Source organism: Vulpes lagopus, chromosome 20 (assembly GCF_018345385.1).
Source record: "Vulpes lagopus strain Blue_001 chromosome 20, ASM1834538v1, whole genome shotgun sequence".
In the NCBI taxonomy this organism is placed as follows: Eukaryota; Metazoa; Chordata; class Mammalia; order Carnivora; family Canidae; genus Vulpes; species Vulpes lagopus.
The window spans coordinates 11,829,799-11,854,952 of NC_054843.1; the positions used below are offsets into that span (position 1 = coordinate 11,829,799).

Below are 25,154 nucleotides of genomic sequence, written 5' to 3' on the forward strand. Positions count from 1 at the left end.
TAATTAGATTGAAAGTTGAAAAGGAAGTCAAAAGTAATGAGAAAGTGGAAAATACTGTCTTGGAAGGGAGTATTCATTGTCAGAGGTTTGAGGAGAATTACATGGGACACAAAAGTATCCCTTCCATTTCTGATCTTTTTTTAAAGAAGCAACCTGAAATTAATCCTTTGAGATTTGTGAACACTTGCCACAGTTACTGCATGTAGTTCTTAGAGAAGTGAAGGAGGCTATCCCTTAATCATCTACTCTCTCATATCTCCCTTAATATACTGTAGGATTTTATAAACATAGCAACATTTTAAGTATTTGTAATAGCAGTGAGTATTTTCAAAGCATTTCTTTAAGGAAGGATATCTCTTAAAAAGACAAGAATCATTTTTATAGTTTGGGGCTTTAGCTAATTTACCTGTGCTGTGTGAACTCACAATTGAGGTGCAACAGAGACAGTCTTGTTTACCATGCTCATCTTTCTTTAGTATTGCTGAACTCTAGAACAGACTTCCTAATGTCAGAACTATTTTGAAATATGAATGAACAATTCAATAAGAAAGTCAACTTTTAAAATAGTTGGGTCTGCATTAGTTAGGATACCCTGAACTGTAGAGGGCTAATTTGGGGGTTTGTTTTTTTCGTGTTGCTGCTATTGGTGGCACATCTCTGATATTGGGGGAAAGTAGCAAAAACCTTAAATCAGTATTTTTCATTTTATGTGTTTTTCCCTGTATCCTATCCCTGGGGTTGTTGGCTTCTATTTTGATCCCTGTCTTATGGATTATCTTTATAAAATGTAGAAATGAGAGAAGTATTGCAGACAGATATTACCCCCACTCCTCTTCCTACCCTAGACAAGAGATTAGAGGACAGTTCTCTGGAGAAAGAGAATGGGTCCAGAGAAAAGACTCTGAGACACTAACATTTGGGAGCCCCCAACAGAAGAGGTGACATTCTCCCAGTGGTCAGATCTAGAGGCTGCTGTTAGACACCACCCACCTTTGTCCACAGAACTTCCAGGCTCATTCTTTTATTTGAGGTAGTTACTGATCATCAGAGAACGCAGCACACGCAATAGAACCAGAGGAACTGAGGAAACAAAGACAACACAGGTGACAGAAGGAAATATAAAATATACTTGCTACCCTTTGAGAGGTCATAGGAGGTGTCCTACATGTGACATAAGTTAGAGAATGCTATAGAAAAGGAGTATTCTAAAAATAAGAACCATCTCTTAGAAATTAAAAACATGGTGACTGAAATATAAATTTAAATAGGAAGGTTGGAAGGTTAAAGCTAGAAAGTTGCCCTAGAAAGTTAAAGAGAGATGAAAATAGGAAGCAAAAGAAGTACAGAATTCTGCTTTGAAAGCGATTGTTTGAGGCAGCATTTAAGTTGGTCTTCTTAGATCGTGTTTCCAGTTTGCATGTTGATTCTGCCTTTGCTCTATAAATAGTAAGGAGAATAAATTTCTACTCAGCAAAATCAGAGTAAATAGGATAGATTACTAACTTCTCTGAAACAAAGCTGTTTTTCTCATCCTTCCTACTTGTGTTTCTTTTCTGTCATACCATTCAACATGTGATGCTTAACTTCTTCCTTAAAAAGTAATCTATTATTTTTCCCTTTGCACAGGTAATTTTGATTTTTAATTTATTTGATTATCATGATAGCATCAACTAGTTCTTACAAGCAGATATAAAAACAGTGATTAAGCCCAATTGTATTTGTGTAGGGTTGTTGAACTCTCCATTTATTTTTCTACTCCTTTTCATGGGAACGCAGAATAATACTGAGATTTGCTCTAAACTACAGAACTATCTGGTTTACCAGTTACTGCAGAATCCTGCCATTGAGATTAGCAAACAGTCTATCATTATGGCTTATTCTGTGCAAACTCTTTCCTCAAGATTGTTGAAGGAAGGCTTTTAATTTTAACTATTGTTGTTTTACAGATAAAGCTCTAATGGCACCAAATCTTGATTCCTTTGGGCGAGATCGAGCACTGTATCAAGAGCATGCAAAACGCAGGATTGCAGAACGGGAGGCCAGGAGGTAATTCTAAAAATGTGTGGCTTTTGCTTTGTTTGCAAAGGGAGGAATCTCTTCTATCTGGTTTGGTAACATGATCTTTGTTATTTAGGACTCGTCGTAGACAAGCCAGAGAGCAAACCGGTAAGATGGCAGATCACCTTGAAGGCCTTTCCAGTGATGATGAAGAAACTTCTACGGATATTACAAATTTCAATCTGGAAAAAGGTTAGACATTTATTGGGAAATGAGATTTATTGCCACTTTTGTTTCTATTTGTGTGTGGTTTTTACCATAAGGTGGTGTGAAGTTTTGTGACCTCTGCGTTTAGAATCAGCCACTCTTTTCTTAATTGTAAAAACTTGCACCCATTTTTCTTAACTGAATATATGATGAATTCTCAAAAATAGTGATGATACCTTATCATGGGCTTTATTTAGCACTTGCATAATAAATTATTTTACTCTTCAGAATCATAGAATTTTAAGTGACCAAAAAAAAAAGTGTCAGATTCCCAAGGATAGCCCTAATGCAACCTGTCCTGGGAAGGTATAGCTCGGACATGGGACACTCAGCCCTGAAGGAAACTACTGATTTGGGGAGTTCTGAATAATTTCAACCAAGAGGAATAGTAACTACCAATATGTGCCAGGCATTTCTAAAAGGGTCTTCAGAAGTCTTCATTTCCCATCATTGGTTGTGGTTATTTGGAGCTTTACCGGCTACAAGCCATTGGAACTTAGTTGGAGAAGTCTATTTTTCTCCCACCTTTTTATAGTGAATATTTTTAAACAGACAGAAATTAGAAGGAATACCACAGTGATCACCCATGTACTTGTCACCCAGATCCAACAGTTCTACCAAGTTGAGGGAGGGGGTGGTATACCTGTGTGTATGTATATTGCTGAACTATTTCAAAGTAACCTATAAACATCATGATACTTTATAAAGAGTTGAGCATGTTTTAACTACAAGTTCTTAATATTGTGTCTATTTAGTAGCAGCTCCCCCAAAATAAAACTCTTGAGACTCTTTTTGGTGGATTATTCTGTATTTTCCAAACTAGAATCCACACGAGATTTCCTGCCCTGTATTTGGTTCCATTTTTTTTCCCTAGAACTAATCAATGTCCATGAATTCCTTACACATATACACACCCCTATTGTTTAAGACATTGGATTTTTGAAGAGATCAGGCCACTTATTTGCATTCTACATTCTAAATTTGTCTGTTTTCTCATAGTCTTAGTTTGATTTTTCCATTCACTATATTTCAACGTAAGCCGGCACTTAGGTCTGAAGACTTGATTAGCTTCAAGTTAAGCTTTGTTTTGGCAAGAATACTTCATATAAGAGCCTGCTACTTATTGTATAATATCAGATAGCAAAGGTTAGATTGTCCCAGTATTAGTGATATTAAGATTGATCTTGAGAAGATTGTCACAAGTAGATCTCCCCATTATGAAAGATTCCTGTTTCCCAAGTCATCAGTGTCATCAAGTAACCTTCCACTTAAAGGTCTTAACATTCATTACTGATACTTGTCTGTGTCCATCCTTGCACTCACCAACAGATTTTGAAATCACTGATCATAATGCACTTCTGATCTTTATAGTGATTTGTGAACTGAAGAGCTAGCAGCAAAGTCTGTACTTCATGCAATTACTCATGATTAATATACCATAGTAACTGAAATTTGAAACTTGTTGGGGGACAGGTGGTATTTAACAAAACTCTGGGAATAGGAAATGGTATATATTGGAGCCGTGCAAACACTGCCTGCACTCTGGTTTGCATAAGAGACATTTGAAACCTAAACTTACTCTCTTTATGCTTTCTGTTAAATTGCAATTAATAATGATTCTTCTGTTAATGAGCCTGAGTGATTCTGAAGCTACAAAGAAAATACTGAATTGTGTTTTGTCTACTCCATACTAAATTATGGTTCTCTGTGGGGTTTTTGTTGTTTTCTTTAGATCGCATTTCAAAAGAGTCCAGCAAGGTTTTTGAAGATGTCCTTGAAAGTTTCTATTCAATTGACTGTATTAAATCCCAATTTGAGGCATGGCGTTCAAAATACTACCTGTCCTACAAGGATGCTTACATCGGCCTTTGTTTGCCAAAGCTGTTCAACCCCCTTATACGGCTACAGCTTCTCACTTGGACTCCTCTCGAGGTAAGTGGCTTGTGTCACTAGTACCAAGCAATATAACATGATGCCTGGATAATTTTAATCTCAAAGCTAGCAAAATATTTTTCAAGGGAGATACGGTCACAGGGCTACAATACAGATTGTATAATGTCATGATCTTTTATGCAGTCTTCCTTCTGAAGAGAGCTGTTTGTGATTTTCAGGTTACATACAGTGCTTTCCTCAACTGAAATTATACATAGTGATACTGGGATATGAACATGAATGAATAATAATTTGATTCTTTGGTCCTAGAAAGATTTAGAACCTCATGCGAAGCTCAGTGAGGCAGATGTGAAAGGAGGACCTGAACTAAGTAGGTGGTAATGGAAATTGGGAGAATAATACAAATTGATAAATTTAGGAAGTGGAATCAATTGGACCTGTTGGTTTGGTTTATAAGAGGGGAGGCTAGATGGCCTATAAGTGTTCAGTGGCCCTATTTAAGGGAGAGTGTTAGAAGTTACCTACATGTGGACAGAGAACCATGGGCCTGAGTGAGATTGGCTGGGTTGAATGTGTAAGTTGTAAGGGGAAGAGGACTGAGGTTGGAGCCCTGGAAACAACTGAAAAAAAACCTGAACATTTGACCTCCAGCTCCCATTTGCTCTTTGCTGGATATTGTGTCTTTGAACACAGCAATGGTTGGGGATTTGTGTGCATTTTGGAGTTGTTGTTCTGGGTCACTCCCTCCTCTGCCCCCACCACTTCCAGTTGTCTCAGCCACCCTGAACTCCAGTACTTTTCTCCACAACTGAATAAAACTGCTCTGCTTGCGATTCCCACCCTGCTCTGCTCTCTCCACCAGGAGCTCACCTCATTTGATTGTCTCCCTTTCGGGGGCCATCTTCCTATACTACCTTGTCCAGTGTCTGAAAATAGATGTTTCATATATTTCGTACAGTTTTTAGTTGTTTATGACTGAAGGTTAAATCCTGTCCATTATTCTTAATTATGGCTAGAAGCAGAAATAGCAGATATTTTAAATGTTTTGCTTATAACATTCTTTTTTCTAGGCAAAATGTCGTGACTTTGAGAATATGCTGTGGTTTGAATCTTTGCTATTTTATGGTTGTGAAGAGCGAGAGCAAGAGAAAGATGATGTAGATGTTGCACTATTGCCTACCATTGTGGAAAAGGTGATTCTTCCTAAACTAACAGGTAGAGATTTCTGAATTGAACATTTAAACACATGGGTTTTCCAGTTCTATTTTTATGAGTTTCTAACCAGAGCGTATTTCCTCATGGAAGTTATATTACAAATGCTAAGGTAACCACTGGACTAAAGGATAGATTTCTCTTAACCTAGGACATGGGGTGGGCTTGGAGTTGGAGACGGTAATTGATCCATAGATGAATTTTAGAGACTTTTATACACTATTTGAGGCAAAACTGAATACATAGTTTGGCGGGAGGGTATACATTTTCCTGGGGAGCAATTTTCATTACTTCCATCAATTTCTGAAAAAAAGATTAGGAATCATTGGTGTGGGAACCTATTTAAAATATTAAAAATAAAGTTTTAAAAAAATAATAATAATAAAAAATATAAAGTTTTAAGTTTAGTTAGGAATTCTTGATGCTGGGACATCTCCTAGGATATAGAAATCCTCCCCTCCCTGGCAATGTTTATTATCGCTGAGCAGCAGAAAATAGAATGAATCTATGCCCTCCCCACATTTGCCTAATCCTCAGCGTTCCCATTGTTAAGAGGACAAAGAAGACTGCAGCTTATACTATAAAGAGAGAAAAAGTAAATCAGGATTGGCATTTATAAGTTGAGGACTGCTTGACAGCAGATTTAAGTCAACTCCAATTTACTTCTGTATCTCAACACATTGTACTTTTCTCTTAATAGTAATAGCTGAAAATATGTGGGACCCTTTTTCTACGACACAGACTTCAAGAATGGTTGGAATTACACTAAAATTAATAAACGGATATCCTTCAGTAGTGAATGCAGAAAACAAAAATACACAGGTAATTTATTTGTCTGTAAAAGGTTTTTCCCTACCTTTTCCTTTCAAAATGAGCAAGAGTTGAGGGAATGAGTGATACGTTCTAAGACTTGCCAGAAAATCTGATTTCTCTCAGGCCATCTGGTCCTTTACAGCCTGAAATATACAAGGTTTGAGATAATCATTTTTAATTTTAAAATCTCTGGTGAGGGCAGCCCAGGTAGCTCAGCGGTTTAGACCGCCTTCAGCCCAGGATGTGATCCTGGAGACCCAGGATCAAGTCCCACATCAGGTTCCCTGCATGGAGCTTGCTTCTCCCTCTGCTTGTGTCTCTGCCTCTCTTTCTGTGTCTCATGAATAAATAAATAAAATCTTTAAAAAAATAAAAAATAAAATAAAATAAAATCTCTGGCGAGGGGATCCCTGGGTGGTTCAGCAGTTTAACACCTGTCTTTGGCCCACGGCACGGCCCTGGAGTCCCGGGATCGTGTCCCGCGTCGGGCTCCTGGCATGGAGCCTGCTTCTCCCTCTGCTTGTGTCTCTGCCTCTCTCTCTCTCTCTCTCTCTCTCTCTCTCTGTGTGTGTCTATCATGAATAAAAAAAAAATATCTGGCGAGATGATGTCATTACTCCACGTAGCCTCTCATCCTTCTCACCTCCGTACCCCCCACTAATCAAACATCCCTTTAAGAACTTTATTTTTTTGGAAAAAGAAGAATGTAAAACTACTACAGTGGGTAACTGCTGATGATTTAAATGCTAAAACATTTAAAAACAGTTTCCAAACTTGAGATTGCTGCCAACCTCTGGCGTTCTTAGGAGCTGTTTAGACACAGAATATGTACTCTTTTTTTTTTTTTTTTTTTTTAAGATTTTACATATTTATTTGTGAGAAAGACAGCGTGAGTAGGGGGTGCAGAGGGAAAGGGACAGGCATGCTCCCCCTGAGCAGGGGTTTGATTCCAGGACCCCAAGATAATGACCTGAGCCGAAAGCAGAGGTTTTAACCACCTGGCCTCTCAGGTGCCTGAGAAAAGGTACTCTTTATCACTGTTTTCACTGACTTTATTTTGAGAAGAACCAGATTATGTGTCTGATCTTAAATCTTAGTGATATAGTAGACTCTAAGGGTTTACAGATTTCTAAGTGGCTTTATTGCCTGGTAGTTGAGGGCCCAATTAAGAATAGTGAGTGTTAAAGACCTTTATGCTTTCAGAGAGAAAGGTAAAAAATTGAAGAAGACCATTGACTTGAAATCAAATACTACATAGTATATTTTAGAATATGACTTGTTTTTATTTCTTAAAATTCAACTTTTATCATGACCCTTATTAAAATGTGTGATCTGTTTTTTATTCTTCAGGTGTACCTGAAAGCACTTTTATTAAGAATGAGGAGAACTTTAGATGATGATGTGTTCATGCCCTTGTATCCCAAAAAGTAAGTAACACCTCAAAACATTAAAGATGATAATATTCTCCATTGTCTTCCAGAGAAGACTTCTTAAATTCTCGAAAAACTAAAGGTAGCTTGAATATATAACTTTATGTATTGAGTGTAAACCTGTAGCCCAAAGAGACCTAAGTCGGTGGGGAAATTGTTCCCTTAAGCAGGATAAAGCAAATAAAATTTTTGTTCCCCTTTGTATCTCACCACTATTTCCATTATCTTTTAAAACTTACCTTCTGGAATATAGTTATTTGAAAATTTGAAAAATTACTTAACTCTTTTGTTTATCTATTTTAAAACTTGTAGAAATCTTTTCCAGGAATCACATGGCACTTAATATATAAAATGTTTGCTCATGTTTTTTTTTCTTAGTGTCTTGGAAAATAAAAATTCTGGGCCTTATTTGTTTTTTCAACGACAGTTTTGGTCTTCAGTTAAGGTATGTGTCTGTAGGCTATCTAAAAGACTTCAGATTTTGTTTGACTCATATATTTTGGAAGGTATTTTGCTATTTGATTAAGCAGATCTATAGGCTTAGGTTGATGTCTGTAAAGAAACTCCATTTTACAAAGTAATTTTATTCCAAAAGTTTACTCAGGTTTGGTATTTCCACACAAGAAAATGTTGTCTGAGTTCCAAGCAAAGTCCAAGCTAGCCAAGTTAGCCATTTTAATGTATAAGTTACTTTATATATATGTATATACAGCCAGAGTTAATATATCAACTTGCTAAATCATAATTAATTTATTCATCAAGTGTAGAGTATCAGTTGCTTTTCTAAGGTGGGGAATATAGCACTAAATATAATAGAAGTGGAGTCTTTGTAGAGTTTATAATCAGCACAGTTGACAGCAGACAAGTATTATTAGCATCTCAGGTGTGATGAATCCTGAAAGGAGAAATTCAGGGTGATGTGGGAGCATAAAACCAGGAAAAGAAAAAAAAAACAAGGGTACAGAGACCTTCACTGGTGAGTCACAGAAGATACCCGACTACCCTGAGTAAGTGATATTTAGATTATTAGACTAAAAGAATAAGTTAGGAGCTGGCACTGAGGTGAGGGAAGGCAGGATATATGAGAAAAACATTAAAGTCCAAGATGCCTGGTGTAAGGGAAATGTGTGTTCACTACCCAAATCAGGATGGGAACACTTTTACCATCTCCCCAAATTCCCCAGTCTCTTTTGTAGTGGAGACCTCCCCTGTACCATGGCCACCCATTTTTCTTGTCCTATGGTTTTCTTTGTAAGGGTGCCCTAGGAATAGTATTATTTACGGGATACTTTTGAGTCTGGCTTCACTCATTTAGCATAATGCATTTAAGACTTATCAGTGTTGTCAGTAGTTCATGTCTTTTTATTGCTAAGTAGTCTTCCTTTGAAGGTGGATATGCCACAAGTTGCTATATATTTTTTTTAATCCATTCCCCAATTGAGGAATATTGAATTGTTTCCAGTTTAGAGCGATTATGAATAAAGCTGCTGTAAACATTTGTATACAGGCCTTTTCTGGATATGTAAGTTTACATTTCACTTGGGTGAAGAATACCTATGCAAAGCTGGTTTTCAAATCAACAATATATAATGTTCCCCAATTATCCTTCGTTTTTACCACGTAATGCACACGCACGGTATTGTCAGTTTTGGAGTGGTGGGTTTTTTTAAGTCATTCTACTATGTGTGTAGTGTTGTCCTGTTAGTCTTAATTTGTATTTCTCTAATGACTGATGATGTTGAGCATGTTTTCATGTGTTTATTTGCTATGTTCTCTTGTGAAGTATCTGTTCAAATCTTTTGCTTTTTTTTTTCTTTTTTTTTTTTTTAAGATTTTACTTACTTGAAAGAGCCTGGGGGAAAGGCAGAGGGAGAGGGAAAAGCAGACTTGCCACTGAGCAGGGACCTCAATGTGGAGCTCAATCCCAGGACCCTGGGATCATGACCTGAGCCAAAGGCAGATGCTTAATGAGCTGAGCCACCCAGGCACCCATATTTTTGCATTTTTAAAAATTGTCTTACTGAGATTTGAGTACATATTCTAGGTATAAATTCCTTACCAGATGTATAGTTTGCAGTTTTTCTTTGCTACTGTGTGGCTTATCTTCATGCTCTAACAGTCTTTCAAAGTGCAGAAGTTCCTCATTTTGATGGAGTCTGGTTTATCACTTTTTCCTATTAAGGGTTGTGTTTTGGGTGTCATATCTAAGAAATCTTTGCCTAACACAAGACCACAAAGTTTTTCTCCTGTCATTTCATCTAGATAGTTCATAGTTTCAGGCTTTACATTTAAGTCTGTAATCCATTTTGAGTTAATTTTTTTAGCAGATGTGGGGCCTGGATTGAACTTCGTTCCAGAAATGTTTATTGAAAAGGCTTTTTTTTATTATTAAGTTTTACAATTTTTATTTTAGTTCTAGTATAGTTAATATATGGCATTATATTAGTTTCAGGTACACAATATAGTGGTCAACCATTCTATACATTTCTCAGTATTCATGATGTGTCCACTCCTTAATCCCCATCACCAGTTTCACTCCTCACCTCCCCATCCCCAGCCTCCCTTCTCGTGAGTATCAGTTCTCTTTAGTTGAGTCTGTTTCTTGGTTTGTCTTTCTCTTTGCCTGTTCGTTTTGTTTCTTAACATATAAGTGAGATCATAGGGCATTTCTTTCTCTTACTGATTTATTTCACTTAGCATTATACTCTCTAGCTCCATATTGCAAATGGCAAGATTTCATTCTGGATGATGGCTGAATATTCTGTTTGTGTGTGTGTGTGTGTGTGTTTGTGTGTGTATACGGTATATATACCACATCATTTTTATCTACTATCAATTGATGAACACTTGGGCTGCTTCCATAATTTGGCTATTATAAATAATGCTGACAATTCAAAATGTCTTTATTTAATTGTTTGTGTACCTTTGTTGAAAATTAATATTGGTCATGGAAGGGTTTTTAGCAGGGAAGTGACATGCACAAATTGCCGTTTTTAAGATTACTTTGGCTGTTGTGAGGATAATGGATCACAGCAGGTAAGGATAGCAATAATGAAAATTTATTATGGATGTACTATGTGCCAAGCACTGTGCCATACCCTTTATTGTTGAATCTTCACAGTAGCCTAAGAACTAGACCCTATTATATTCTCATACTACTCCTGGAGCAGTTAGGCAACAGAATAACCTGCCCAAAGTCATTCTTTTGTTCAGTGTAGAAATGGGAGGCTAAGTGAGGCCAGTCTGACTGATGAGCAGCTCCTCTCAGTCGGGTTCTGTGAAATAATGCCTAATGCCCTAAGTCCTCCATGGAAAATAATGAATTCTCTTTCCCTGTGTCTAGAATGGTACTTGCTGTGTACCATCTTTGGGAAAATTAAATAAGAAATAACTCAGATCATTTTCTGTAGGTTTTAGTTCTCTCACAGAACCCTGCTTAAGGACTACTCTAGAGCTTATGCTCATAATTGCTTAAGGGACGGTGGGGTCCAGAAAGACACGATGGCAGCTTGGATTGGGGGGTGGCAACAGGAACTGAGAGAAATGGACACAGTGGATGGAAATGGGGTCAGACAGCTTCAGGGAAAGGTGAAGAATAACATCCAGGCATCCGGTGTACTGAGTTGGTTGGATAATGTTAACGTTTACTGATAATGTTAATGTTTACTGAGCTGGGAAATACTGAGAAACTTTTATGGTGGGTTGGGCCGGGCACTCCCATTTTGTAATAATGGCTTCTGTTTTGCATGTATTGAGCTTTAGTAGCTTGAGTTCAGGTTCGTGAGATTGAGTAAACATGCAGTGTTGTAGTCAGAGAATTTCCATCTTTTTGAGGATGGTTGTAGGACTCACTTAACTGTGATTTTTAATGAAGGACATTTATCTAAGAATCAGCACTTCCCTGGTAGTACTTTCTATGATGATGGAAGATACTCTGTTTTTGGCCTGGCATATGTAGTAGTCACTAGCTTCATGTAGCTATTTATGTCTCAGTTAGTTTTAACTAATTAAAGCTTAAAATTCAAATCTTTAGTCATTTGAGGCAGTATTTGGACCCTTTAAAACTATTAATACTTCAGCAAGACATAGTCCACTGTATTTCTTTCACAAGGTGTTTTACTCTGTAACTATTTTCTTTGACTTAACAGTACCTCTAGATAGTTTTTCTTCTCATAAAAAAAATTTACCAGACTTGTAGAAAGAGAGATCTGATGTGTGTTTGCCAGAAGTGGGAGTCCAGGATGGAAGTGAGTAGGGGGGTTCTGGTGAAAGGGATCCAAAAGTACAGATTTCCAGTTACAGATGAAAAATCTGTAAAATTTCCAGTTACATTCTGTGAATGTAATGTATAACGTGGTGGCTGTAGGTGATAATAACGTGATATATATTTAAAGCTGAGAGAGTAGATCTTAAAAGTTCTCGTCATAAGGGAAAAAATTCAGAGTTAGGTGAAGGATGCTAACTTACTGTGGTGATCATTTCACAGTATATACTTAGATCAAATCATTATGTTGTACACCTTATACAGTGTTATGTGTCAATGATCTCAGTCTGAGGGGAAATAATTTTTTTTCTCGTTCTAGCTATTAGGGAATTTTCTTCAGTGGTATGGCATTTTCTCCAATAAAACTCTTCAGGAATTGTCAATAGATGGTTTATTAAACAGATACATTCTCATGGCTTTTCAGAATTCTGAATATGGAGATGACAGCATCAAAAAAGCACAAAATGTGAGTTAAGTGATACATATTGTGGTTTGTAAAGCATGTAAATTACAATGAATTAAGTTTCCTTTATTTGAGGAGAGATTTTAGACTTTGTGAAAACCCCTTTGATTATTGACCTTGGTGAAATGTTGACAATCAGTTTGCCTCCCAGGTAGCTCTGAACCCCCTTAGAATTTTTCACATAAAAATGTATATTGTAATATTTGTATCTATCCTTTTATCCATCTATTATATCATTATTTTGGTAGTTGTTAAAGTTGTTAATTTCAGAATAATAAATTTTTTACAATTGGATGCATACTATTTTGAGTGTTATTATAGCAATAGTCTCTCATTGAAGAAATAATTTTGTTTAATTTTATTTTTTTATGATTTTATTTATTTATTCATGAGAGACACATAGAGTCCGAGGGAAAGGGAGGCAGACTCCTCAAGGGGAGCCCAGTGTGGGACTCGATCCGAGGAGTCCAGGACCACACCCTGAGCTGAAGGCTGATGCTCAACTGCTGAGCCACCCAGGCGTCCCTGTTTAATTTTATTTTGTTTTCTATTTTATGGGAGTTAGACAGTTTCATGTTTTTTATATTTTAAGATTTTATTCTCAAAACAATCTACATCCAATGTGGGGCTTGAACTTACCATCCGTATTAGATCAAGAGTCATATGCCCTATAGCACCCCTAATTTCCCTTTTTTGAAAATATTTTTTGAAATAACTATAAAATTAAAATTTGCAAGTATGATAGAAAATTTTTTCCCTCAACCATGCCAGAGTAAGTTTCTAACATGATACTCCCCTGCCTCAAATACTTTTATGTTTGTTTCCTATAAACATGGGTGTTCTTATACATAATTACAATCTATCAATATCATTTATCTATTACTGTCACCTAAGCTTTGAGATCTTTTAAGTTTTGTCAGTTATGTCGATAATATCACATCCTTGGCAAAATACTTCCCAGATCATTCTTGGCATTTAATTATCATGTCTTCTTAGTCTCCTTTAATCTGGAAGAGTTCTTGGCTTTCCTTGACCTTTACAAAACCTTGACACTTTTGAAGGTGAAGGGCTAGTTATTTTGCAGAATGTCCCTCAACTTGGGTTTTGTTGTTTTTTTTGTTTGTTTGTTTGTTTTTTTTTTTAATCTTTTCATGACTGGGTTCAGATTCTGCATCTTTGGCAGGAACTGTCCCAGATTTCATTTGAGTCCCTGCCAGTTGACTTCTATGACCTTGTAACATGTCCTCTCATTTTGGGGGAGCACTTTCTTGTTTTCTGGCCCGTGATGTTCCAGGCTCATCTTCTACTTGCTTGGCCCCAGCTCTGGAATCAGTCATTTTCCCAAGCATCCCTGGGTCCTTTGGTCCTCTGCTCACTTAAATGAATCCTCCTGGTACATTGCTCTCCCCCATGTGGAAACTAGTCTCCCCTTACTAGGGTTTTGTACTGACACCATGCCCAGGTCACCTCCTGCCCTAAGCCACCCCCCTGCTGCACTATTCTCTTGACCCCACTCTGGGCCAGCTTGGACACCTACTCACAGAATTGGTCAGGATGTGGAGGGGCTACACATATTTATGCTGTGATATTTATGCTGCACATGTTTTTATATCAAAAGCCACTGATAAAAATGGCAATTCAGTTCATTTTGGGCTTCATGGAAGACAGGAAAATGAAGCAATTGGTTAACAGTTTTATGTTCCTAATTTCCTTAAATATTGAAGGTCATTTATCTTTTGTTTTGAGTACCTGTTGTTGAAGTTAAAAGTACAGATAATATTCAGGTATATTTGTATAGTTAATGTGGAAAGTCAGGTTGAAAAGAATGTCTCTTCAAAGGTATTGGCGATACATACATAGTTCAATAGCAGGTCTTCTAGTTACATACATTTTACCCCCTGTCTAGGCTCAGCTTTTAGACATTTTATTTTAACTATTTTATTTTACATCTTTCTTCTTCATAGGTAATCAATTGTTTCCCAAAGCAATGGTTCATGAACCTGAAAGGAGAAAGAACTATTTCTCAGTTAGAAAACTTCTGTCGATACCTTGTACATTTAGCAGATACAATCTACAGAAACAGTATCGGATGTTCTGATGTGGAAAAAAGAAATGCAAGGTAATTTTTTGGTAATTGTTTAATGAAATGGTGAGCTAGAGTCTTTATTTTTTGTCACATTTAGTATTATTAAAATGTCTTAGAGTCGTGTTTATATTTTACCTTAAATTGTGCATTGATTTGGTATTAGAAAACCCACCAAAAATACACATCCTTTTTCATTTTTTCAGTTTTACCTAATCTTTTTTTTATATATATATATGTTATTTATGAAGGTATTAAGAAGGACTTCTGGTAAGCACCAGTTCTAAGGAGAATGAATGAATCATGGTTTTCTCTTGTCTCCTTTGAAGAATTGGGGAGACTTCAGGCTCTTAGAATGTCATGGATCTTAATCTCTGGAAGTTCATTATAGAGATAAAAACACTCAAAAAGCTGGTCACAAAAACTTAAGTGTATTAAAGGTTAGCAATTTCAGGACATTTGTTCTCCGTGTGGAGTTCTCTTGTATCAACCTTATATAGGCTTAAGGTTCATGATTTTTGGGGAGCAGCTTGTACACAGTTTTTACCAAGAGTTGCAAGGAAGGAATGAACCATTATCCCTTTTTGCTTATGTTGTCTTGGATATTCATGTAATTTGGGATTAAATCTCTAGCATAAAAAGTAAGTAATAATATTAAGAAGTACAATTTGAAAGAATTTTCTAAGTTTTATTTCATATAGTCTTCTGTCAGAGTTTTCATATTCAGAATATACACCATTAGTCATATCCCTGTAACAAAATGTTTTCTTTTCCCTCGTTTCCCTTCCATGGAGAAGAATTCTATTTTCTTTAACAAATTTGCTGTCTTACAATAAAGTTAAAAACCAAGTAGATAGTAAAGATTTTAGTGGTAAAATTCTTTGGCAAGTGATTTTGATTTATATTTTAATTTCATCTTTAGGTCATTTTGTTGTTGGTTGATATTTATTGGCACTAGTATTTCTCCTCAGTGTTTCTTACTAGATCAGTCCTAATCGTTTTTTAAATTTTGATTTGTTTATATACAACTGTTTTTGTTAGGAAGTTAAATGCCAACAAATGGTATTTACTTTTCTACAGAAAAGAACCTCAGGGCAGCCGGCATACTATACTCAATGGTATAGTGCCGCCTTCAGCCCAGGGCGTGATCCTGGAGACCCGGGATCGAGTACCACGTCAGGCTCCCTGCATGGAGTCTGCTTCTCCCTCTGCCTGTGTCTCTGCCTCTCTCTCTTTCTCTCTGTGTCTCTCATTAATAAATAAATAAAATTCTTAACAAAAAAAGAAAAGAAAAGAACTTCACCCATTACAAGCATTTGCTGTGAGCAGAGCCCATAAGATAGGTTCCATGTGGGTTACAAAGTTTTACAAATATAATCCTTCCCTAAAAGATGCTTGCTACAATTTTGCAGATAAATCTAATAATGTCACATTGTATGCTGTTTCTCACACATGGTTCAAACTTCATTGTTCAAATGGTCATTCTTCAAGTGGCTCCTGGATTATCATCATCACCTGGGAGATTTGTTAGAAATGCAAATCTCAGGCCCTACTCCAGACCTACTGATTTTGAATTCTGGGGGTGGGGCCTAGTGATCTATGTATCAGCAGTCCTCTAAGTAATTTTGATGTATGCTAAAATTTGAGGACTACTGGGAATGGCTGCTAGCTGGGGTCATAGAGGAAGCCAGTTTATGCTCTTAGCAAATTTTGGAAGAATGGAGATTATGCGAGATTGGGGATGTATACACACAAATACATTTATGTTCCAGATAATTTCAGAAAATTACCTGGGAACTCTGGTTTGGGAGAATGGGAAGCAGGTCTCTGAAGTAGTTTGGCAATAGATTGCTTTCTCTCCTATCTAGATATCCGTGAAAGTCATTGATCTGAATGAAATTTTGGGGTGGTTTTGTTTTTGAAAGTAGATCCTTGGTCTCCGGGCTAGTCATTTAAACATATACCAGTTTTGTTTTACATGGACAAATTTATTTATTTTTTTGCATGCTGTAGCTTGCTTATCTCTGTCTTCTTTAAAAATGTACGCTTGAAAAAATTGATTGCAAACCTCAAACATGGTCATAAAATCGGTAACTTAAGATGTTGTTACATTTTTTCTTTTCTAGGGAAAACATAAAACAGATAGTAAAACTCCTTGCAAGTGTTCGCGCTTTGGATCATGCCATGTCTGTTGCAAGTGACCATAATGTGAAAGAATTTAAGTCTTTGATTGAAGGAAAATAGATTTGTGAGACTAAAAAGCCTGTTTGCTTTAATACCATTCCCAGTGTATAAATTTTGTATATATGTAAAGTTTCTTAACTGTAAAATACTGATTCTTGTTTTAATACAAAGAACATTATTAATATTCAATACTGTGTCCTTAAATGCAATTTCTTTGGAATGAAAGGAATTCACGTTATTTCTAGGAAGCCTATTAATGTTTTCCTTACTGCCTGTCATACTTTGTTTACAGACGTATTTTTTATGGTCCTTCAAATTAACCCTCTCAGTTAATTGTTCTGTAAACGATGTGTGCAGTGTAAATTGTGTAATTATGCATATATATATTTATACCACCATGGAGTTACTTTCACACTGGAAATTTGTGGTGTTTTTCTACAGAGTAAGCCTTTTAACAGCAGAAAATTATTCAGTAGCAAATTGTCTTAGGGAAATTACTACACTGTTGCAACAAAAGGGCTGGCAAATGACTAAGTGTTCATCACCTTTTGGTTAGCAGTTGCTATCACTGTAGCTTTGCTGCCTTAAAATTGAGAGTTGAGTGTGGACTTAGTCATTGGGTGAATGGAAACTTTCTTCCTTGAATCAGCATTACAGTCAAATGTGGGTTTAATATGAACTCTGAATAATATATGCAACATAGGTTTTTGAGAAGAACGTAAAAGTGTAACTTTTAGAAATAATAGCCCTACAAACCTAATGCATGGTTTTGGGCTGACTGTCCTGTCTCATTCATGATTTTACCCCCTGACCAGCTTACAAAACTACATGCATTTCAATTTTAGTAGTCTGTCATTTTATTTAAAATCCCACATATGTGAGTTATATATGCAATAAAGAATACGCCTTGCTGATTAGGTACACCCAGGCAATTTAATATCCTTGGTCTTCTATAATGTTTATACCACATTGTAAATATTCAGAGAACTTGTTTTAAAGTTTATGCTTTCTGATTCTGTGATTTTCAAAAGAGGAACTTTTTGGAAATTAAGGACTATTGTTTGATAATTATATATGTAATTAAGCTTTAGCCAAGCATTAAATTAATTTTTAAATAGATCCTTTGTTGTATTTTGCTGGTGACTAATTTTAGAGCATTTCAAATAACATTTATAACAGTGTCATGCACTCTTAAGTGCTCTGTCAGTTTTTTGTTTTGTTTTTTCAGATTTTATTTATTTATTCATGAAAGATACAGAGGGAGCGAGGGGCAGAGACACAGGCAGAGGGAGAAGCAGGCTCCATGCAGGGAGCCCAACATGAGATTCTATCCCGGGTCTCCAGGATCACGCCTTGGGCTGAAGGCAGGTGCGAAACCGCTGAGCCACCCAGGCTGCCCTGCTCTGTCAGTTTTATCTTTATTGTAGGAACACTACGTATCCCTACATATTCATTCTGTTTCACAACCATGGCCTAGTGAACAGGATTAAAATGAGAACCTCAGTGGAATAACACATATACACATGGATAGTTACAACATGCAGATCATTTGTGCCTTAAGTTTGTGTTTCCAACCCCATTAGACTAGTGACTTTTCCTGTATCTACTTTGAAGGACTCTTGGAGTAAGCTTGGAGACTTTTTTATCCTGTGCAATCCCTCAGGCTGTTTTGGTTTCAGGGTTGGGTTTGCATACCACATAGGGATCTTGATGTGAAGTGAATTGAGTGTAGTGCATAAAACAAGAGTTCTCCTGTCTCAGCCGGAAAAGGTTTTGTTCCTGAAAGAGCTTAAGTACATCCTTATGAAGGGAATTGGCAAAAGATAAATAGAGGGTGACATTTTAATAAAGCTAAAGGTTTGCTGCTTCAATTTTTCCTTTTGGTTCAGTCTTCTGAATTAACTCCAAGATAGGTGAGAAAGGTTTTTGAAAAGGAAAGTTATTTTATTGAAACAATATAAACCAGTCATAAAGACTTATGTCTATGTTTTACCATGTGACGGTGGTGCCCCACCCTTACCCCTGTGGATGCTCTGGTGTCTTGCAGGCACCTGCAGGTCTGCCTGAGGGCTTTCCTTTGGCCTGTGCAGTACACTGGAGTGCCCACCAGATAATGTCCCAGGGAACAGCCCTCAGCCAAAGAAGGGAACAGGAAAAGAAATACTCAGTAGTCCGGGTCCTCTGGGGAAGCAGTCGCTGAGGTAACATTAGATAATGCAGGAGATTTTTGATAGGGAAAAGAGAAGGAGCTGGACGAGACCAGGAGAGCCTGAGAATTGAGATTTCATGAGGCAGGCGGGACATCTGAAGCAGAAAGGGGGAGGAATAAAGTCTCAGATGCAACAGTTAAGGTCTCAGCAGGGCTGACAGGAACTCCTCAACCCAGAGTCACAGTTCTCTGAGGGACTTCATGTCTCTAGGAGCTGGCCTGCCTTTGTCTCCCCACTACACTCAGTCATTGGTGCCCAGGGTCTCTTTGTGGGAGACTGGGAAGTCAAGATTTCAGGTCTACCATACCAACCACACACACCAGTTTCTTATTTATTTGAGAGCGAGTCAGAGTGAGCACAAGCAGAAGGAGCAGCAGGCTCCCTGCTGAGCAGGACTCAATCCAAGGACCCTGGGATCATGACCTGAGCTGAAGGAAGATGCTGCACCGGCAGCCACCCAAGTGCCTCATCACACCAGTTCCTAATCTCTCCAGTAGGTTCGTCATCGTCTCCCAGAGGGCTTCAGTTGGCTTGAATCATAGTTGCCGGCAGTGATGATAACCTCATTACTCAGAATTGGCCCCAAATTGTACAGCCTCACCGTGAACCCCTTCCTCATGAGAGTATCCTAAAATGTAAAATTGCCTAATACCTTTAAAGCTAGATTTATTGAGGTATAAGTTATAAACAGTAAAGTTTGCCCTCTTAAACTTATGTGCGTTACTGGTCAGTGAGTTCTGACAAGTGCCTCATTTTGTTTTAAAAGCTAATTTCCCTCAAGACCGTGAAATCCTAAAAATGGTCAGAGGTTGTAGAGCTGCAAAGTGCAATGTGTAAGGTGCTACACTGTAGTGATTCTGTATGGTTACAAGAACTCATCTTTAATGTGATAGCCATAAAAGGGACTCGCCATCACCAATTATAACAACATTTTGGTCTGTTGTTTCAGGTAAATTAAAACACTAGTAGAACTTATACACGTAGTAAGAACAATGTAAGATGTCTGAATGTTTGGGAGGCCTGATGCTTTGATACGGCTCTCATTGTCCAAAATGTTTTGGAGACTGTCCTTCACAATGGAAATTATGGATAATGGGTTCACAGTTGCTGGGAGAGGCTTCAGACTTAACTGGCAAAGGCAGACAGGCTAAAAGTTTATGGAATTGGTTTTGATGTACAATGTTGACTGGCCTCTGGCCTGCTTCTGGACCTCCAGGCCTCAGTAACTTATGCTGGCTTAACCCTAGGCCTGCAGCCCTAACTCTCGCAGGGGTTTGGATGTTAACAATCCTCCAGCTCAATGAGAATGCCTAGCACATTTCTTGGAAGATATACTGTGGTCCTTAGTTTAGGGCCTTTTACTTAAAAAGATCTTCAGAGGGACACCTGGGTGGCTCAGTGGTTTAGCGCCTGCCTTCGGCCCAGAGCGTGATCCTGGAGTTCCGGGATCAAGTCCCACGTCGGGCTCCCTGCATGGAGCCTACTTCTCCCTCTGCCTATGTCTGTCTCTCTCTCTGTCTCTCATGAATAAATAAATAAAATCTTAAAAAAAAAAAAAAAAAAGATTTTCAGGAAACTAATATCCTGAGCTTGATGATTCAAAACACAGGGTAAAGGGTGAAAGATTTGTCAAATTCTTAGCCACGTTAAGCTACTCTACAAAAGGCACTTTGCCCATAAAAGCTTACCTTTTGTAGCCATAGGTGTTGAAATTCCAGAGACACCTGCTGCTCAAGGACCAAGAGCTAGGTTGACATGAACACCCTCCAGCTCTCATCTCAATGAGGCTGAGCCCTCCCTTTGCTCTGGTCCTTCTGTTTCCATAACAGTCCTTGTGTATCATTAAAACAAACCCCTTCATTCACTCCGTGAGTTGGTGTGTTATTCCAAATGAAAACTTTTGGCACACACAAGTTTCCTGTTCATCACAGGGGTAACGTCCTTATCTATGGTATGTGTGAGCAATTTTTCAGTCTTTGAAAAGTTTTTTATTTTATTTTCACAATGATTCTGCTCTCAAGCTTAGTATGTATCCTACTTACAGCGTTTCCATTTTCCATTTTAAAATCTTTTCCTTTGCTGATTGCTTCAAACTTACTCTAAGCACATGGTTAATGCTATTTGGAAGCTACTGTTGTGCTGCCTCTCAGGGAGCTGTCCCTTTCTATATACTAATAGCTCTGCAGAATCTGATACAGCTCTAGTCTATGTAACCTGAACAAGAGCCTGTTAGAGATAACTGGATCAGGCTGTTAATATTCCCCAAGTTTGCCAAACGTTTTCTAGTATTTTTGATAAAGCTCAGGCTATAAGGAAAATAGACCCTACTACTAATTTGTATTTTAGACATCTGTCAAAATTCGTGATCTAGTAACCTGGTATATAGTTTTTAAAAAATCTCTTGGGAATAATGTTATTTCTAAATTAACCCTAGCTACAGTGTACTGGGGACAGACTATTAGATTGAGCCATTTATAGTTCCCTATAGGAGTATTTTGGACTTAATAGAAATGATGAGTGCATATATTAACTTGATACAGAGAATTGACCATAGGAGAAATAATTTGGTAAAAAATCAACATTTAAAACTCAAGAGTGTTTGCCATCAATTTGTTGATGCTATTGAAGCTCATATCTGAGTCATCTATCTGGGACTGTTTTTGGTCTTCTCAGTTTCACTCCTGATGGGAAGTCATAAAAGACTTGCATTGATTGTCTGGGGCTATTGTAACAAATTATCACAAACTGGGTAATTTTAAACAATAGAAATTCTCTCACAGTTCTGGAATCCAGAAATTTACAATCAAGGTGGTGGCAAGGCCATGCTCCTCCAAAGGCTCTAGGGAAGAATCCTATCTGCTCTCTCTGGTGGCTTCTAGGGGTGGCTACAGACATTCCTTGGCTAGTGGCCACATTGCTCCAGTCTCTTCTGTCTTCACATTGTGTCTGTGAGTCTAATTTCTCTCTGCTACCCTTGAAGGACAGCTGTGATTACATTTAGGGCCTACCCAGATAATGCAAAATAATCTCAGATCACATTAGCAAAGGCTTTGTTTTCCCTACAAATTAACATTCACATGTTCCAGGGATTAGGACATGATACTTTTTCAGGCTACCACAGGCCTCATTGCTCATTTTCAAGGGAAAAGAAAGTGTCAGCACATCTCTGTGGGTCCTTAAGACTCATTAAGAAGTTTGTGGGTGCCCCTTACCATGTATTTTAAGTCAGCCACCCCAACTCCTGACACTTTTCAAATCTGGGGAAACTCTGTCCAGCTATTTTCATGTGCTGTAACAAACAAGTATAAGTAGTAAGGAGGGACCAGAAAAGGAAGGAATAAAATTTTATGAAAGTCACTAGTAAAATGGCCCTTGTGTTCAAGGGCATGTGCTTATTTCATGACTAAAATAATTTTGAAAGGCTTTGGAAAAATCCTTGCCTTCTGACAACTCTGATAATGAGTCCTGCTTACCCTCACTCCCACCCCCAGTTCATTCCAAAGAAAGAAACAACAGTTTAAACCCATATCCAAGAAACTTTGACCTTAATCTCCTTAGTCCAAACTCCAAGCAAATCAGAAATAGAACATCTACTTCTAAAAGACCCCCGCTCCCATAATTGCCACTCTGAGAAGGAGGGGTTCCCAGTGTAGCCTCATGGATAGGCATGGTGGAAGTCGTCTTAGATTAAGGGTGGGCACGTTTGGTTTCAGGTCCCAATTCCACTTGAAATTCAGTAAATTTTAACAACTCATCTTTTCTGGGTTTCAGCTGACATTAAAAAAAAAAAAAAAAAAAAAAACTCCCAAGCAAAGTATTCAATAACATCAACATCTCTCCTGGAGCGATATCCTTCCATATGTTTTTCTGGTGCATACATCTGGTATTCCTTCAGGGCTAGAGAGGCATTATAATTGAATAGGCAAATAAGAAAATTTCCATTCCCACCCACTCCCATGTACTTTCCTCTGTCAAATGCAATCTCTAATTGAAATGGATTCTTCAGGGATAGGGGGTGGGGTGGAAGGGGTGTGTGTGGAAGCAACCCCAGTCCAGCAGAAAAATCTTCATTTAAGTTTAATTCTCAGTCACCACTACTGAGAGCCAAACACCTTTTCCTTTTCTTTTCTTTTTTTTCAAACACCTTTTTCTAAGTCAATAGTACTAAATGAGAAATCCTCTCCAGTTCTCAGAACTAAAACGTGTCTTTGCATACTGTCCTTCTAGACAAGAAATGGCTTCTCTTCCAGTGAATGAGAGCTACTTTAGTATCCTGAAACCAGGGTGGGTCCAGCTTCTCTAAAACGGATGAAGAAATGTTAAATCAAGCCGCGTGACACAGGGCCTGCAAGGAAGGGGGGGGGGGAATGATTTTGTGCAATATGACAAATTTAAATTCTGCTTTCGCTGCTGAAATAAAAGCAAGAAGGGGAAGAGGTAAAAAAAAAAAAAAAAAAAACGAAAGCAAGCAGGAACGGTTTCTCAGAGTGTCAGAGTGCTGGGTTCTTCAGGATTTCAATTCCTTTGGCCCCGTTGGCTTTGACTTCATCCCCATATTTGAGTCTGATAGGTGGAAGCAGAAGGAAAAGTCCGTGGGACAGACACACTGATGGCCACGTAGCATGCTGTGTTGAGAAATGAGTACACTGAACGGGTTAGATGCCTTTGGCTATTAAAGCCCGTGGCTGGGATCCCCGGGTGGCGCAGCGGTTTGGCGCCTGCCTTTGGCCCAGGGCCCGATCCTGGAGATCCGGGATCGAATCCCACGTCGGGATCCCGGTGCATGGAGCCTGCTTCTCCCTCTGCCTGTGTCTCTGCCTCTCTCTCTCTGTGTGACTATCATAAATAAATAAATAAAAAATAAATAAATAAATAAAGTCCATGGCTGACCCATGTCTCCCAGGGCGCCCGCGGAGGTGCTCCAGAGCAGGCCTGCGTTCCGCTTCTGCTGCCTACCCACACTCCCGGAGCAGCAACCGGGCGCCGTCGGCGGGAGACACCATGGACAGCTCTCCGGGCGCCGCCCCGAGCCTCCGCCCGCCCCGCAGGACACCGGCCGGCGCACGCACCAGTCCCCGCGCCCCGAAGCTTTCCCCTGGCGCCCGCGGGGACGGTTGGTAAGCTCTGAAAATGCCCACGCGAGCGGCCAGCGGAGGCCGAGCCTCCCCAGCGGCGCGACCCGCCGGGACCCCAGGGCGGCTCTCGCGGAGGGCGGCCGCGCGCGGGCGGAGAAGGAGAAGGTAGAGACCCGCGGTAGGGCTCCGGGTGGGCGTGGCCTGCCGCCTGCCGCCCCGCCCCATCCCCCGAGGGGGCGGGCCTTCCGCCCCCGGCCGCGGCGCAATGCGGAAGAGATGGGCCCGCCGGAGCGGAAGTGACGCCTGCGGCGGCTGTGGCGGCGGCGGCTGCGGGTGAAGGAGGAGGAGGAGCCGGAGGGAGAGGTGAGCGAGCCGGCGGCGGGGGGGCGGGCGGCGGGAGCGGCCGCGGCCAGACCCACCGGCAGCCGGGCGCGCGGGCGGACGCCTCCCGGGGAGCCTCCGCCGCCGCAGCGCGGGCGGGAACGGTGAGGGGCGACCGCGGGCAGCGCGGGGCGCGGGAGCGGGGAGCCCGAGGGCGCGCGTGGGGCGGGGGGCTGCGGTGACAGCGCTGTCAGCCCGGCGGCGGCGGCGGAGCAGAGCGCGTCGGGGCGCGGGGTCGTCGCCTCTGGCGCGTCGTGGAGGGAGCCGGCGGCCGGGCGGCCTCGTCCGCCGCGGAGGGAGCGGCTTCCCCGGGACCCCCCGAGGAGCCGCGGTCGGGTCCGGGGGCTCAGCCCTGCCCTTCCCGGGGGCCTGCGGGCGGCACCCGCGCCGCTCCCCGCCTGCCCTTCTCTGCCGCCCCCGGGCGAGCCATTGGCGTCGGATTAATCCTCTTCCCTCCTCCTGCCCCCTAAGGAGCTTTGGAGCAGCCTCGCTCGCCTCCCCACCCCCCCACCCGGGCCGCGGAACGGCTTGAAGTTTCCGAATCGGTTCCCTTTCAACGTTAGCGACAAACCCCGAAGCAGGAAGCTGATAAACAACTCCGGACGAAATACGCTCAAAAATCTTATTTTTTTTTTTCCTTTTCTTTCTTTCTTTCTTTTTTTTTTTTTTGCAAACATAAAGTAAACGAGTAACTCCTCCGAACCAAAAACCGCTCGTGGACTTAGAGTTAATTCAACCTTACGTTGCGTTTGCAGGGAGAATCGGTTAGCTCTTCTTTCCTCCGGCTTTTTTTTTTTTTTTTTTTTTTTGATGAAATTAAGTGACGGCTTATCTTTTTTTTTTTTTTTTGGAATAAACCATTCTCTACCCCCCCTTTTTTT

General features: G+C 39.7%; 2 protein-coding genes across 13 annotated transcripts in view; both read left to right on the forward strand.

Moving 5' to 3' along the window:
- Positions 1-20,635, forward strand: part of PAXBP1 (PAX3 and PAX7 binding protein 1) — a 36,594-nt gene extending 15,959 nt beyond the window's left edge. The window contains exons 9-18 of the mRNA XM_041734879.1: positions 1,947-2,046; positions 2,135-2,250; positions 3,998-4,197; positions 5,229-5,373; positions 6,071-6,192; positions 7,534-7,610; positions 7,992-8,058; positions 12,197-12,343; positions 14,305-14,459; positions 16,550-20,635. Of these exons, the coding sequence (XP_041590813.1) occupies positions 1,947-2,046; positions 2,135-2,250; positions 3,998-4,197; positions 5,229-5,373; positions 6,071-6,192; positions 7,534-7,610; positions 7,992-8,058; positions 12,197-12,343; positions 14,305-14,459; positions 16,550-16,667 (1,247 nt within the window). The 3' untranslated portion in view covers positions 16,668-20,635. The remainder of the gene's footprint in view (positions 1-1,946; positions 2,047-2,134; positions 2,251-3,997; positions 4,198-5,228; positions 5,374-6,070; positions 6,193-7,533; positions 7,611-7,991; positions 8,059-12,196; positions 12,344-14,304; positions 14,460-16,549) is intronic.
- Positions 20,636-24,248: 3,613 nt separating this feature from the next.
- The window catches only part of SYNJ1 (synaptojanin 1), a 91,602-nt gene continuing 90,696 nt past the window's right edge, over positions 24,249-25,154 (forward strand). For all 12 annotated transcript variants that reach the window (XM_041734976.1, XM_041734978.1, XM_041734980.1 and 9 more), the window contains exon 1: positions 24,249-24,377. The gene's annotated coding sequence lies outside the window, so the exon portion shown is untranslated. The remainder of the gene's footprint in view (positions 24,378-25,154) is intronic.